General features: G+C 42.4%; 1 protein-coding gene across 2 annotated transcripts; it reads right to left on the minus strand.

The window, feature by feature from the left end:
- Positions 1–1,614: 1,614 nt before the first annotated feature.
- LOC144720003 (calcineurin subunit B type 1-like) lies at positions 1,615–14,623 on the minus strand. 2 transcript variants are annotated; one of them, XM_078596412.1, is made up of 6 exons: positions 14,320–14,623; positions 9,242–9,281; positions 7,626–7,802; positions 6,582–6,641; positions 5,668–5,852; positions 1,615–2,899 (listed from the first exon to the last, which is right to left on the minus strand). In XM_078596412.1, the coding sequence occupies exons 1-6, from the start codon at positions 14,320–14,322 to the stop codon at positions 2,852–2,854; spliced, it is 513 nt and encodes a 170-aa protein (XP_078452538.1). In that variant the 5' UTR covers positions 14,323–14,623; the 3' UTR covers positions 1,615–2,851. The 2 variants fall into 2 exon arrangements, with proteins under 2 accessions (XP_078452538.1, XP_078452540.1); XM_078596414.1 differs by lacking the exon at positions 14,320–14,623 and adding an exon at positions 10,553–10,575.
- Between the last annotated feature and the right edge of the window lie 973 nt (positions 14,624–15,596).

Here is a 15,596-nt window from a genome sequence, read left to right on the forward strand (position 1 = left end):
GGGCAGCTCATTATTACGGATGTGCACAGCGAATGGGAGTACAGTTAGAACACAAAAGGGAGGAGAAGACAAAAAAAATCCAGCATAGAGGCCCAGGTCAGGTTTCCAAAGAACACAGTGAGCCTTCGTTGTAAACGTTGGCCATCTTTTGATTAACTTAAGACGCAACGTAGGTACACGTTCCTCAACTCAGTCTTGTAAACAACAATTTTTCTTTCTGTAGCGCATTTTGAATGCGCACAATTCCATCGTATGTGAGAGTAGATACTGTATTAAAAAGAAAAGTGATATTTAGGTCAAAGGTCGAGTTCATATCACACGAGGCCCAACTATAATCGGACACTTTAATCATGGCGATTGAATTTGAAATTTAGGTTTGGCCGAACACGTGTTAGCTCAACTCAAGAACTGGTGTGCTGAGATGTGCCCCCTTTTGCCCAGTGACCCAATATTACTCGGTTCTAAATTACCCCAAAAAATGTTTGCGTAAAAAAGTTCCCGATTCTAACATTAATGGAAAAATGACATGACTTGTCAACTGCAGATCAGTTATCATCCAGGAAACCAAGCTTAGCTGTGGCAGCGGAATAACCCTGAGCAAAGTTTGTGCACGGCAGTCACAAAACAAGTCGGCGTAGGAATCTTATTTTGACAAGTCATGTCAGAGATCATCCGTACATGATAACCTATCTTAATGTTCTCTTATTACTGTTCAACTCAAGTATTCAACTATACCCCACAATTATAATACCATGATTTTAGTAAGAGCATAAACCAGATGAAATTGGGCAAGCGAAAACACAATTTGAATAAACAAAAGTGAAAGCATGTATAAGACAAGAAGCATTCATATGTGTGCAGCCTATAGCCACAACTGCATTCCAAACTCAAATTTACAAATGATTAATATATGGGAACACGAGGCCACTTATTCAGGAGCAGTGGCTTGAGACTTAGTTCCAGGAGACTAGATTTCTACTCCAGTTTTGTGATATTTACCAGCATGATAAGGAGACATGTATGTTTTAGGCATTAACATTTCATAATTTAAATCATATGCCTATCTTGTCATGCTGGTGAAAAGGTGTGGACATATATTGTAGAATTGCAGCCTTAAAACGGTCATGTAAAGCCATTACATAACTCATTTTGGTACGGAGTCAATGTGGTGTTTTTAATCTTTTATCAAACTGAAATGTCACTGAAAATTCGAAATGGCCATAGCAATCACTTAAAAGGTTGCTTCACCTGTATAGACCACAGCAGTTATAACATGAAAATACCTTGCTTGGCAGGAATACTGGTGCAGCAAGCCTCCCTTTGTGGCCCATCTCCTGAATCTAGTTTTTTTTTTGCCGGAATGACCCCCGCGTTCCCAGAACTTTAAGACCATGCAAGTCTTCCCCGACAGCACCAACCAGAGAAACAATCGAGCGCACAGTATACAATAAACTTGCGCAACATTATTAATCACGGAACTATACACACTACGAGACAGTACTACGTGAATTGAACAAAATTATGAAAGCCTTCCACTTTACAACGGAGCACACACAACACAACAGTGGTACAACACTGCGCATGTTGTTTTGATGCCACAAAAGATTTAGCACGTTTGTTTTTTTTCTTCTTCGTTTGGTTTTTGTCTAACGAAACCAGCAGCGGACACCGTGGACCGTCAAGAGACACATCTTAGGCCTCATGCAAGGAGCGTAAAGATATCTGCATCACATTTCCAAAGTCCCTCACACCAGATGTGGCCAACAGAGGTATCTGAAATTGGCATGCTCCACATTGGAGCAATTCACATTTATGAAATTAACACCACCAAATACTTAAGACTGTGGAAATTACTATGTGGATTCCTTTGACTCCCAATTATCGTTTGACCCCCTGACACAAAGCTATGCGTACCAAATAATAATAAAAATATTTTGCGCATGGAAATATGAGCGAAGCTGTAACAAAGGCTTTAATTATAATGCCCCTGTCAAAAATAATTGATGCTGCCTTGTTTAAAAAAGTTAAACACTTTTTTGTGACACGGAAGTAAACCTTGCATGTAACAGGAAGTAAACACTTCTCAGATGGAACTGACTTGAGTCATTCCCAGTTAACAGCATTTCATGAAACGGCAAAGGAAAAATGTCCTACTTTACACATGTCAAGTGACGCAGATGTGTATACGGCATACACCGCATCATTTATAAAAAGCCACCGGTTGTATTTTTAAATGCGACCTTCTGCCATGCGCATGGTTCACCGCCCAAAACAACGCACACAACCCTATGAACACGGACAAAGTTCAGAATATGCCGCCTACTCTTAACACTTGCAACCAACGCAATGGCCCACTTCTCACAGCAATACGATTGGTAATTATTTTTGAAAGTTAACATCGCCAAACACAGCCATTGTTTCCTCTCGCCATTAAAAAAACAAAATGCGCAACTAATAACAATCCACTTGTCATACGCTGACAATGGGATTTTAAGACTTCCCTTATGAGAACACCAATATCTGATGCTGTGCACCAATCTGAATGTCAGGATGAAGGACTAATTGACCAGCCGCTCAACGCTTGCTAATATTTGCATGCATCAATTCGTCCGCGTGGCCGCGGGGGTACGTTTGTGGCCACCGACGCGACGTGAAGCTTGTCTTGTGGATATGCGTTACAAGAGGGGGGGGGGGCGGGAGGGGGAACCCTGTCTGCTGAATGAGATCTCACCAAGCCCCAGAATGGGGACTTCTGCAAGAGAGAGGGACGCGCAATACTAGCGGTGGGCAGCAGGGCGCAGCTCCCTGGCAGGCCAGCGAGAGGGGAAGATGAAGGAGGTGGGCGGAGACTTCAAACATCCACCACCATCTTCTTGTGGATGTCCATACCGCCAACAACCTGAAACAAATCGACGGTCAACGATTGCGTTCTGTAGACACGTACTGTGATCAGAAAGCAAACGGTTGGAGAGGTTTGGCCGCTGAGAACATGTTGCCAAGAGCAACACCCAGGTGCTGCAAACAATGGAAATGAGTCGTGAAAAAATGCTTGGTGAAGAATAAAAAAAACTACCTAGGCTTTGTGTCAAGCTGTCTAGCATGTTGAAAGGCATATGAAACAGAAAAGGAGACTGAAACAGTTTGAAATGTTTTCGTGACTTAACTACAGTGATATTAAACAGTATTGGACCCAAAGCCCAGTGATGTCAATAAAATGCCCATGGCCAATTGTAAATTATTTTCTAATTTACGTTTTAAACTCTTGTCTCTGACAGCCGAGGTCGTCATCAGCCATGCTCTATTCACTGATGGATAAAGGTCTTCCCAAGCGGTTGCAATATCTCATTGTCTTCCAATGCAACAATGAATCGTGCATGTTGAGAGAGGAAATGTAATAAAAGTGAGATGTTAGACAAAATATTGAATAAACAAAACTCTGTACAACAATTCGAGGATAAAATGAGAATTAAAAACAGAGGACAATACAAAAACGTTTGATGACATCACAGAAACCAATGGGAGCATCAAGACATCAAAAAGAGGTTGACGATTACAAATTCACAAATGGTAACCCCTAAGGGAGAAAGATGGAAGCATTACATATGATAAGAGATAACATTCATGGAGGAATTGTGTTCTTTTGGAAAATAATTCACATATCCCAGGACCCAAACCATGTGCCGGATGAAGATGAGGATGTTCCAAATATTGCAATTGAAAAAGTAAACACTGTCGTTCATAGAAGAAAAAAAAAGGTCCTGGGAACAAGGTGGCATAAGTGTGGACATAAAATACGCAGCACCAGTTAAACTGGCATACATTAAGTGGACCTATTTACCAAATGTTTACATAAAAATGAAATACCTCAATCATGGAATGATGCCACATTTTTATATTCAAAAACGGTCCTCAAGTTTACTTGAACAATTAAAGATGGTCTGGGTACATAGCTACACCATGAGGCATATTAGTAACACTGAAACCTGTTTTTTCCATCGCATGCACATCAAGATAACAAACTCAAATTACTTAAAATGGTCTCGGAATTCCAAGAGCCACATATATGATCCATTATATTAGAAATTGATTCTGGGAAGAATGATAAGTCTCAAGAGGTATGACTAAATTGACAAAGTAATTTTAGCACATTCATTATCGCTATGGCAAAGGTTTTCACCAAGTAATCTCAATCACAATAATACACAATCTTTTCTGTGCTATCACGCTGAGAAATTGGGGAAATTGGTATATCGTGCAGTGTTTTAAAATAGTGAGGAGTGGTTGCAGGCAGTGCCAAATGTCCTATGTGGTTACAAGACTGTGGTTTCAGTTTCAGGAAGTTAAAATTGGATGTTGGCATCCACACATGTTCAGAAGGTCATGTCGAGAATTCTTGTCGATATTTACTTTCAGCAAGCACATAGTGTAGACATTTCTGAAGTAGTGAAAGAAAGAATGTTGCAAATGTGCCAAAGAGATGGAAATAAAATACTGCTTGTAGACTTAAAGGAGGTGAGGGGTGGGCATATATAAAATAAAAGCTTTAGAATGAACAGGATGGAGGGCATTTGAGTCCAAGAAATACCATTGGGCAGAGGACTAAAGTAGAAGTATTTGTTCCGAATGTCTTATTGTAAAAAGTAAAAGGGACTGTATATAAGATGAGAGTAGACCATTGCGTGTCGGTATTACAGCCACGACTGCAAACTTGCGCACAATTGCTTCGTTATGCCAACGTCCATTCATCGATGCACGCCGACGTGAACATCTCAATGTGTGGTTGGGCAGATTTGCCTCGATGTGAAAATTTTGAAATAAATAATTATTTGTACTTTCTTTTTTCTGCCATCGCGAAATATACGTACATTTTTATATCACAAAACAAGGAGAGAACTATGTTTCTATTCTGGAACTTTTTACAGTAAGAGCCATGCATCTTCAGCAATAATTACTGGGCTTTACCGAGTAAAGTCCCACATTAACAAATTGATATTTCTTAAGTTAACTTGTTACACTCTAACTTGACTGCAGTGACTCACAGTGCAGTCAGGTTAACCTGACGGCACTGCCAGCACCGCTGCGTTTAGAAACATTCAGGTAGTTGCCAAGTCCAAGCCTGAATTCTGGCACTTTGGAGGAGGTGGGGGGGGGGTTGTGGGTCACACAAAAATGCCTGCGACAGTGAAATTAATAATGCAGGGCTACAAAGTCAAACGTCACCAAATGAGTGAAACTTCCAATATGCACAGCTACAGAAGATAGTCGTACAGAAAGCAGGGTACGGACAAATGTGTATTTGTTTTTTTCTTGCTTTTTAAATGTTATGCATACCTCCATCTTTCACTTGGAACTCCAATTTACTCTTGTGCACAAACATCTTCAATTTAGGAATTGGCCGAACATCCCATTCCCCTGAGACTGTAATCTCAAGAGGCCGTTGTGGATAAATCAAGTCAGAGACAGACCCAGCCAATGCCCTTCGAGTGACAAAACCAGGCCATTACTTCCTGCATTCTTACCAATCCTGTGACTGTTACACAATCGAAAACGTGGCCCCCACAGTCGGCTCTTACAGTATCATCTCAGCATGTTTGTGGCTTTCGCTTTGGTTGCTGAGGAATAGATAAGAATCAATGTTTTTATTATTTTGCATTGCAATATGCTCACCTCGCAGAACTCCTCAAAAGATATCCGCCCGTCGCCATCCTTGTCGGCATTGATGATGGTCTTGTCAACAATCTGCTGCAGCTGTGTGTCCTTCAGGTTGTTTCCCACCATCATCTTGAGCACCTGGAAGAGCTCCCCGTTGGAGATGTAGCCATCTCGGTCCATGTCGTAAATTCTGAATGCAACTTCATGTGCACGGAAAAAAATATTTTGCATTATTAGACTCCGATAAGACACCCCATGACAATGACGCTACAGACTCTGAATAGATGGTACCATGATCAATTGAGTCAGATGAACACATTGTATATAGTTGTACAGCAAGAACAGCCAATTAATCACAAGTCAACGTGTTTTCATAAACAAACTAATTCATGATAATTGGTTTTTTACCCTTCTATCTGGCAACAAAACTGACACCTTTTTAGAAGGAGTCATGTTTGCATAGACCACAATACCTGCAGTCATAATGCAAACAAAAAACATAACTAATTAATGGCGCTTTTTCAATCCACTTGTGGATGAAGGCCTCCCTATGCCATCATAGGATTGTTTGACCACACTTCAACAAGCTGTTCAGTGCGGTTTGGGGACGGAGAGGATGCCAGTGGGAGCTCGGCTATCACTTGCCACCAAAGTTAAATGTGGCTGGGAATCAAATTGAGCTGAACGGGTTTCATTGCGCATGCTTGAACCACTGCAACACAGTTCCACTTCCCAACCATAAATACAAATGTCTTGTGACACCCATTGGTTAATGGAGGACATTTTAATGCCTCTTGTTTAACATAAAAAGTATGTCGTTTACCCCTATATATTCAACTATGGGCGTTACCGATTGGTTAAAAGTAACTACACGATTTAAATTGAAAAAATATATATACTTTTAAAAGAAAGTCTCACAGAATACTTACAGCGTAGTTTTTGCTCTTTATCCCCTTTTACGCTGAATTGTGACACGCCTTCAATAAACTCTGCAGGAGACAGTGAGCAAACATGCAATCCTTAAACCTTTGACATTTATTGGTATACGATAACAAAAAACACTAAATTCCTGCTCCAACAAGCACGATAATGAAACAGGTTATATCAGCTGAAGGCAGCAGAGCATCATAACCTACACTTGGGCTGCTATGCCAGCACGGCACATTTCAGCAACCACATGTTAAAAGACGGGTGTACAGAAACAGTAGCCCCTAAAATGCCTTTGCAAATGTATTACTGGTCTGAGAAATTGGCAGTCAATCAATTCAAACCACAGAAAGAGTTGGGGTACCGAAATCATGCCACCTCTGGGGTCATGTAAGACCACTGATTGAGTACTATTGTGCTCTTAGGATCAAATTCCAGGCTTCCACACAACATGCAACAATATTTATGTGCGTAGTGAATTCGTCCAAGCTGTATCACAGCGATAAAACAAACAAAACACTTGTTACAAGTATGTTTTGTGCTAATTTGGGTCAATGTAAAACTGTGCCTGTTGATTCAAGAGATAGGCACGGAGATAATAATGGACAGCTTGCCACAGTTGAGTGAGATAACACACTGAATAATACAAAATGCTCTAAATACCACCTCACTTATTTCATAACTAATCCTCTGCTGTTGAAAAGGGGTTCCCAAAAAAAAATTAGTTAAAAAAGTGGCTATTTCAACTATGGTATAACTGATGAAGAATGAAATACCCATATAAAAATAAAGGAACTACTTTGAAAGTGGTCTGCAAGTACAGACTAAATTCACCCCTTAACCATTGTCATTAACAATGTCTTAACACAGAAAATTTCAAAGGATATTTTAATAAATTGCCCTTCTTCAGAAGAGAAAAAAAAATATAGAGGAATGATAAAACTAATATTTTGTCTGTTACAGAGTGGTGCAAATGATGAGCACCCTAAAAGTGCAGCATATTCATCTCATCAAGTACAATTGTCTATGTTCCGCCAACAGCACACCTTTAAAATCCACCTCCCCGTTGCCATCTGTGTCAAAGATGTCTATGACGCGTTGGACGAGCGGGTTCTGTTGGAGCTCAGGCAGCGACATGAACTCTTCAACGCTTAGTGAACCCGAGCCGTCCAAGTCCAATTTGCGGAAACGCTTGCCCAGACGCTTGATCTCGTCTGCGTCAACTGGAGTGTTGCGATGAAAGCAGCAGGGCATCAATCAATAACTCACAACATGAATTATTACCAGTCTTATTGCGTTTTTTTTTTACAACCAGGCCACTTCAGTCATCCAGAAATGATTTACAAACATTAGTGTGTCATCCCGATATGAAATGCCTACGGCCTTTGATAACGAGTCACAATTTTTTTTGCACAATTTTACTACGTTTATTTGCGTCACTGTTACAGGTTAATTGCAAGATGTTGCAGTTGAACAGAGAGTGAACGATGTTACAAATTGTGTGTATTATATATTGTACGGGGCCTTGGAGTGAACCTTGAATAAAATGTTTGAGAAAAATGTGATTGTAAAAACTATAAGAGTATTGACAATCAACGGATACTATATGCCCATGTCTTTGGCGAAATGGAAAAGTATTGTATATTACATTTATATACAGGTCCGAATCAAACAGAACACAGGTGTGCTCTGATCAAGTAAAGTTATTTCAATGAGATTTTCTATCACAATAAACACAGGCGAATTTTTATTTATTTGACTCATTAGAACATTAGCATGTTCAACAGGCTGATTGAAGGGAGTGTCTAAAACATTACATCATTGTTGTGAATAAAAACATAAAAAATCTAACACCCATTAAATTACACATAGTATTTCACATTTGCGTGATCTTGTTGTGTTCTTATATTCATATAAAAAAAGCCCTCCCTGATTAAATAGTTTATTATTTGAGCGAAAAATTCTAGTGCAACGCTTGAAAAGTGAGACTGCTCCCTTGCAAAAATTATACAGTATTTAAAAAAAAAATACACTGTAGTTCCGTATAACCTAATTCACTTACTGATTAAAATCAGCCACGTACAATGACCATCACGCGCAAATTCGGTTAGTTGCTTTTTGTTCTGCCAGATAAGACAAGGAAAGGCCAAATGGTGTGCAACTCCCAACAGCCGTACATTTCCCATATTGCTCTGGGCAAAACACATTCGGAGAGGTTGACACTTAAGCTGCAGTCAATGCAATAGACATTGCTCACATTTTACAACAAGTCGGCAAATAAAGAATCGCACATCTCCGCAAGATGAAAAGAGAGCAAGCTGGAGGTTACATCCTTACGATGTGAGAAGTTGTTTTTAGCTCAAGACCGATGATTAAAAATGTAGGCAACCGCCAGTGCATCAGAGGTCGCAAACGGGTTTTGATTCCTTACCCGTACCCGGCCGCACCAGGGTCGCAAACGGCTACCCGTACCCGTACCCAGCCGGGTACGGGTAGCCGGGTATCGGGTAGGGTACGGGTATCGGGTACCCGGTTGTGACCTCTGCAGTGCATGATTGGGTACAGAACGCAACAAGGCAGACATTCTGCCACATTGGGGAAAAATGCAGCAATCTGAAGAGGTGACGGGTAACTTAAGTGTTCGGTGACTCTGAGAACTTACAATGGGAGCACATTTCCAGTGGGTAGCTGCTCTCGTTACCCTGTCAACACACACACACACACAAAGAGTAATTTAACAACAAAAACAGCAGTCACATTTCTGCCTTTGTAAAGATGCAATTATATGTATTGCATTTCGTACCAAACGCACCTATGATTATTTTTCGCCAAAGTACTTTGAAAATCGCTTTGTGAAAATGTAGAAATACATTAGCACACCACACCACACCCTTTCCTGCAGCCAGAGTCTAGATTATCAAAAGCAATAAAATATATAAATATTTATTTTAAGCCCAACAGGCACAACTGGTAAATGTCAATAGTGTCACTCTCTCTATAAACATGGTATGCAATGGTCCAGTGGTTTAAACCCCACATCTGCCCAGTACAACTGTGATGCAATACAAATGAGTGTTGTGACTGTAAAGTGGCCGTTGAGAAATTGTGATCATAGTAAGAGGTGGTTTGAATATAACAATGCATGGCCTTCATTTTAAGACAATTGAGTTGTGAATATAAACGTTATGAACACTTTCTTGTACACCAACTGGTTTTTGGAAGCCCTGTTTAAGAAGCAGGAAAGTAAATTCGAACGATTACACTATCAAAAGGCAATAACCCCCATATAGATGATGAGGCAGTTTCACATGCACTGTACACGGATATTATTGGAACTTAAAGAGATTAGGCTGGGTGGTTCTGTAAAAGAGATTAGACATTTATATTTCATCAATTGTGAAAGAGTTGCTGTGGGGGGTTAACTGAAGCAATAATCCTTTTGGAGGTGGATAAAAATCAGTGCCACTTTGAAAGAAATGAAGAGTTATCGTATTTAAAAAAAAAGAATGGAATTTGTGCTTTAAGCTGAAGGCTGTCAAAAAAGCAAGTGTTGCTTTCTTTGCTTATTTGAAAGGTATAAACGCATACTTTGATTAATACTAAACTGTACGTAGCCTACCACATGGAGATTTATGTACATCAACAGCCATGTTCTCAATATACCTCTTAAATGGCTGTCACCTTTTCATTGGCACTTATATGGACTAAAATAACAAGTGACTTTGCCTAGCCACGGAGTGTGAATGACAGCCACTTCTTGAGAGGTGGGCATATCTAAGTAGGTCTGCCTTGCAGCATCACCACACAATGAACGGTTGCTTCTTGTGCTTTTAATTTCACCACTTGTGCAAAGTGTATCTGTCAGTTGTGCTAATCGCCGAGTGTATCCAATGAGCCCCAAGAACCATATTGTAATATGGGCAAAGTGGGAAAGTGGAATTTCAAACTTGAAAGTGCTCCAAGCACAACTCACGTTATGTATAATTTAATACTTTTACAGCACTTTTCTCTGCTGCAATGCTCCTGGACCCACAGCTCCTCCACCCACACTTTGGCACAGCATACCTTCATCTGGGCCTCAAACCAGTGAGCAATGTATGGACCACAAGCAGCCCCAAGAGAGACATCAGTCCATTTTACGGGCAGCAAAAAAAGCCATCAAAGGAATTTTCCAACAAATGACATACAGTTGACACCACAATCGATTTGCATTTCTAAATATGAGTTAATGTAGATGGAAAGCATTCACATTTTTATACCAAACTTAAAAGCTTTACACCATTCATTTAGACAAATTGTGTGCTCTCCAGCTAAACTATTTTGCCGTGGGTCTTAAAAAGATAAACAGATACCTTATTTGTCATTTGCATTAACTACATACAGCCAAAACCAGTTTTGGTCAGGCCATGAAATTAGCTGTTTGCTCTTTACCACTTGAATTTCATGTTTTGTGGCACTGTAACGGAACGAAAAAGTTTAATAAAAATTTCAAGGAGGTGATGTCTAATAATTTTGAATTCAAGCCATTAAAGAACTGATATTGAGGCACTGAAATGGGTCAATGTATGAGCTCACGTAAATATCTAGGATTAGCATAGTCTGAAGTCCAAAACATGTGCCTTTAACCTATTACTTACACGTATAGAAGGCGACCATAAAATACATTATGGTAAATAGGACATTATTATTATTTAACGTGAGGTTTGCTCGTGCTAAATGGGAACTTTAATCAACTCATGCAGTCTTCTCAGCCATACAGTTTTAATGTACTACACTACAAGAACCCGTCGGAGTCTTGGGAGAGAATTTCCTCGGTAATAAAAAAAGCCATTAACAATGACAATCATTTAAACGCCTCGTGACGTTGCAACAGGCCCGTTTTAGGTGTCAATGTTTAACGACTTAGGTCGCATGTGACACTGTTTGACCACATCCTCCAGTCGACTTGCATAACGCGGCCTCTCCCAATGGCCCGCAAGAGCTTTGCGGAGCCTGGGAGAGAGCCCACCCAGCCCCCTCCATTTGCTCGCAGAGTAATGGGAGCTTCACCAACAAAGGCCATCTGCTGCTGCCTGGCAGGTGCAGCGGCTGCCTCTACAACACAGCTGCTGCAAGTGCAGCAAGCACACAGGACGACAATAGCAGTGCAGGATACTTTCTGAACGGATCGTGCAACAGCAATGTGCTGCGGCACAACAATGCTCTAATCAACTACTGTAGTATGTATTATGATTATCATGCAGCAATGCACCGCAGCACCATGCCACCCCACTGAAAGGTGATACGAGTACATTAGTGTTGTTTAATTGGCAGCCTTATGGCCAGATGAGACCTGTGATGGCCTTTTGAAACTGCCTGCTAAGCAATCTCAAAGACTTAGGAGAGAAATAGCGGTATATTGGGATTAGGGGCCGTCCATAAATGACGTCACGCGATTTTAGACGATTTTTGACCCCCCCGCCTCGTCACACGGCATCACAAAAAGTCAGACCCCCCCCTCAAATATGACGTCACAAAGCTCTGTCCCCCCCCCAAAAAAAAACATGCTTTAAATCGCTTTAAACTCTTGTCATTGTAGTGCGTATTTAATGTGGCGCTGCAATCTGATGTTGTAGGAGAAAACATTTATTTAAAAGTCTATTTAATTAAGTAGAACGTGTTGTCTATATGTATTTAAAGCTGCGCATTTTGATGTGACGTCACATTTCTCAACCCCCACCCCCTCGTCACAAATATCTGCCCCCCCCCCCAGGTGCGTGACGTCATTTATGGATGGCCCCTTAGAGAAGTATGCACACAAGATACAAATATGTTGGGAGACGAGAGAAGAGATGCTACGCAGACACATAATAGACAATTCATAGTCAAGGTTTTCGGGTTAGATCGCGTAAGTATAAATGTGTCGTCAGCCTCCACCACCCGACACAGCCAATTAGTAAGGGATTTGTCACGTAAACAAAACGCCAAGTGGTTACTACTTCGGAGTAAATCCTCAACATTTACAAATTGAGTAGTACGACGTTTCGCTGGTAATTACATCAACCAGCATCAACGGGTGATTTGCCAGGATAGTGAAGCAATCTACCTGCCTCCCGTCTTAAATAGTGCAGCATGACGTCGTCACAATCATGTGCAGAGATCAGAGGCGGAGGGGGGGGGTATTGTAATGATATAATAGATTAGTAATCAGTGAATTAGTATGTGTTTCCTCTATAAGGAATTGTAAATTGTAAGATGTATTACTTAATAATACGCTTCCAGCCCGCATATACTTACGCGATCTAACCAAAAAATATTTTTGAATGATATTGATCGCGAAAGCCGACGTGTTAAACAGACACACAGAGACATGTTGGGAAATAAAAAGTAAAAAACGACGAGTAAACACGTAGACAAAACAGGTGTAGTGCGATGAGAAGATATGTAGACAATGGTGCAGGTGTAGTAAAATGAGAAGATATGAAGACAATGGGCAGGTGTAGTACAATAAGAAGATATGTAGACAATGGGCATGTGTAGTACAATGAAAAGATATGTAGACAATGGGCATGTGTAGTACAATGAGAAGATATGTAGACAATGGTGCAGGTGTAGTACAATGAGATGTGTAGACAATGGGCAGGTGTAGTACAATGAGATGATGTGTAGACAATGGGCAGGTGTAGTACAATGAGAAGATGTGTAGACAATGGTGCAGATGAGAAGGCAGAGAAATGTGGTTAAGATATTGCCAATTCACATTCCTGAGCGGAGAAGACCGGAGAAAGTTGCGTTGAGATGCGATTTTTAAAAAAGCACATCGATTCTTTTCACCCACGATAAGATAAATAACAGGATACAGGTTAAGGCAAGATAAAGGATATGTATTCATAATCGATGACCAGTGATAAACCATACACATACACGAGTATCCTGGATGACATGACGTAGTGCCAGTGCAATACAGACCATACGATTCCTGTGAACTACACACGCAGTATATAATAATAATACCACGGCAAAGCACGGTATTAAATAACTTAACTCCACTGCAGTACACAGAACTGTGCATGCCGTGCCAATTGATTTGCACAGTATTCTAGTGGAGTACTCGAGCATGGTACCGTGCAAAGAAATCCAACTTCTGTGTACGTCAAAGATCTTTATCAGTGCCACCGCAGTGCCACTGCAGTGCGGCTCGATCACGACACGATTAGATTCACAAAGCGTGGCACGCAACTCCGCTTGCAGTGCGCACTAATTAATCATCGCCGGTCATCGCCAACCAGCCAGGATCATCCACTTGCCGAATGACAGCACTGTTAGACGGGCACAGCGTTGCCATTCGTTGCATTGCCGTCAGCGGTGAAAGAGCGGGGCGAGTGGTACACGAGGCAGTGCTGGGTCGGGTCGCCGTGCCCACACTCAGCTCCACACTTGCCGGTGCGGCACAGCGCCCGCCCCGGGCCGCAATGTTCCAGCCGGGGGGGGGGGGGGCGGCCACGACGCCGTGCGTGCAAGCAAAGCGACGCAACAAGGACCGGCGCACATGGCCGGACCGCACTGTACGTACAGTGCGTACAGTGTCATCCCGCTGTACTCGCGGGTGAGTGTGTACAGTGCGATATAACGAGCGGCCCTGCCCTGAAGGATTCGCCTCAGACGCTAAACACCGCACGAAGGGCCGACGCGACTACACTCCCACCCCCCCACAGCCGCCACCGACAGACACTCCCTCCACCAACTGCGCTGTTTACGTACCATCGTGGGACTCCCGGCGAGGCGACGGAGGTGTAGTGAGAGACACGAAACCACACACACACACTAACACCCTAACACACACACACTAACACACACTATAACACACACGCAACGCACACACGTTACAACTCTCGGTGGCGGGCCGGCGTGGGGGGGGGGAAGGAGGGGAAGGGAAACTGTGCGCCGAGCGAGGAAGAAGAAGGAGGAGGAGGGCGATGGAGGAGGACGATGGATGAGGAGACGGCGGAGACGGCGGCTGTGGTGGTGGTGGTGGAGGAGGCGACCGCGCGCCTGTGCTCGATTGACGTCCGGGTCCCGCCCTGCGCGTGACGTCACCACGCACGCCGTTTTCTTTGCCCCGCCCCCCCCTCCACCGACGTAAGTGGCGCGCGCTCGTGCGCGATGACGTCGTCGGATTTCCCCCCCTCCACTCAACGCGCGGTGACGTCGGCGCGCGGTGACGTCACCGGCGAATTTCTCAATCTTTCTCCGGGATGTGCAGGGTGGTCCAGATGTTTTGTGACCCCCCCACTCCCTCCCCCCACTCCCTCCCCCCTCGTTTAATTATCTAAAACTTCATATGTTTTAAGTAAGGTTTATTTAAAACAGAAATTTATATGGAAATGAAAAATAAGTTTAGGGGTCAATGAATTGTGGGGGTGGGGGGGGGTCACAAGACGTCTGGACCACTCTTTACAGCCATACCCCGGTTTACGTCGAGGATGCGTTCCTGAAAGGTGCGACAACGAATATTGAAACGATGCAAAGCGCAGCGATCGATTTACAAGGTTGGTGGAGGCGAAGGCTGAGTGCGAAGCGACGGATACGAGAAAAGGACGGGTGATGACGTACGCGCGGGGTTGAGTCGACGCAAATCCGGTCGTGGTATTAATAAAGTGACGACGTATGCGCGGAACGGCGTTAAAGGCGGAGACGTATTTCGTAGATCCCCTCCTCCCACACACCATGTGAAGCCAAACTCACCAACAACTTCAATTGGCCATAACATCCCCGTAATGTGACAGGGCACTGCTCACACATAGCATTGACACTCCGTGATGCGTTCCTGAATAAATGCATTAAAAAATGTTATGCATCAGAATCAGAAATGTATTTCCCGAATGAAGCCCATTGAGCTAAGAAGTTACTTTTCAAGAGGCGACTCGGCCGGCAGACAACATCAAAGTATTCCATAATAAAGATTTGTTTTTAAAAATACCAATTATGTTGTCAAATCACATTCACACTTAAACTCCCGTGATGTTTAATAGCCAGTT

Source organism: Lampetra planeri, chromosome 7, assembly GCF_965212315.1.
Source record: "Lampetra planeri chromosome 7, kcLamPlan1.2.h2, whole genome shotgun sequence".
NCBI lineage: Eukaryota > Metazoa > Chordata > Hyperoartia > Petromyzontiformes > Petromyzontidae > Lampetra > Lampetra planeri.

Coding starts and splice junctions, on each gene's coding strand:
- LOC144720003 (XM_078596412.1), bottom strand. Junction 7,803..9,241: donor ACTGGAAATGTGCTCCCATT/GTAAGTTCTCAG, acceptor GCAACACTCCAG/TTGACGCAGACGAGATCAAG. Junction 2,900..5,667: donor CTTTTGAGGAGTTCTGCGAG/GTGAGCATATTG, acceptor GATTTGTTTCAG/GTTGTTGGCGGTATGGACAT.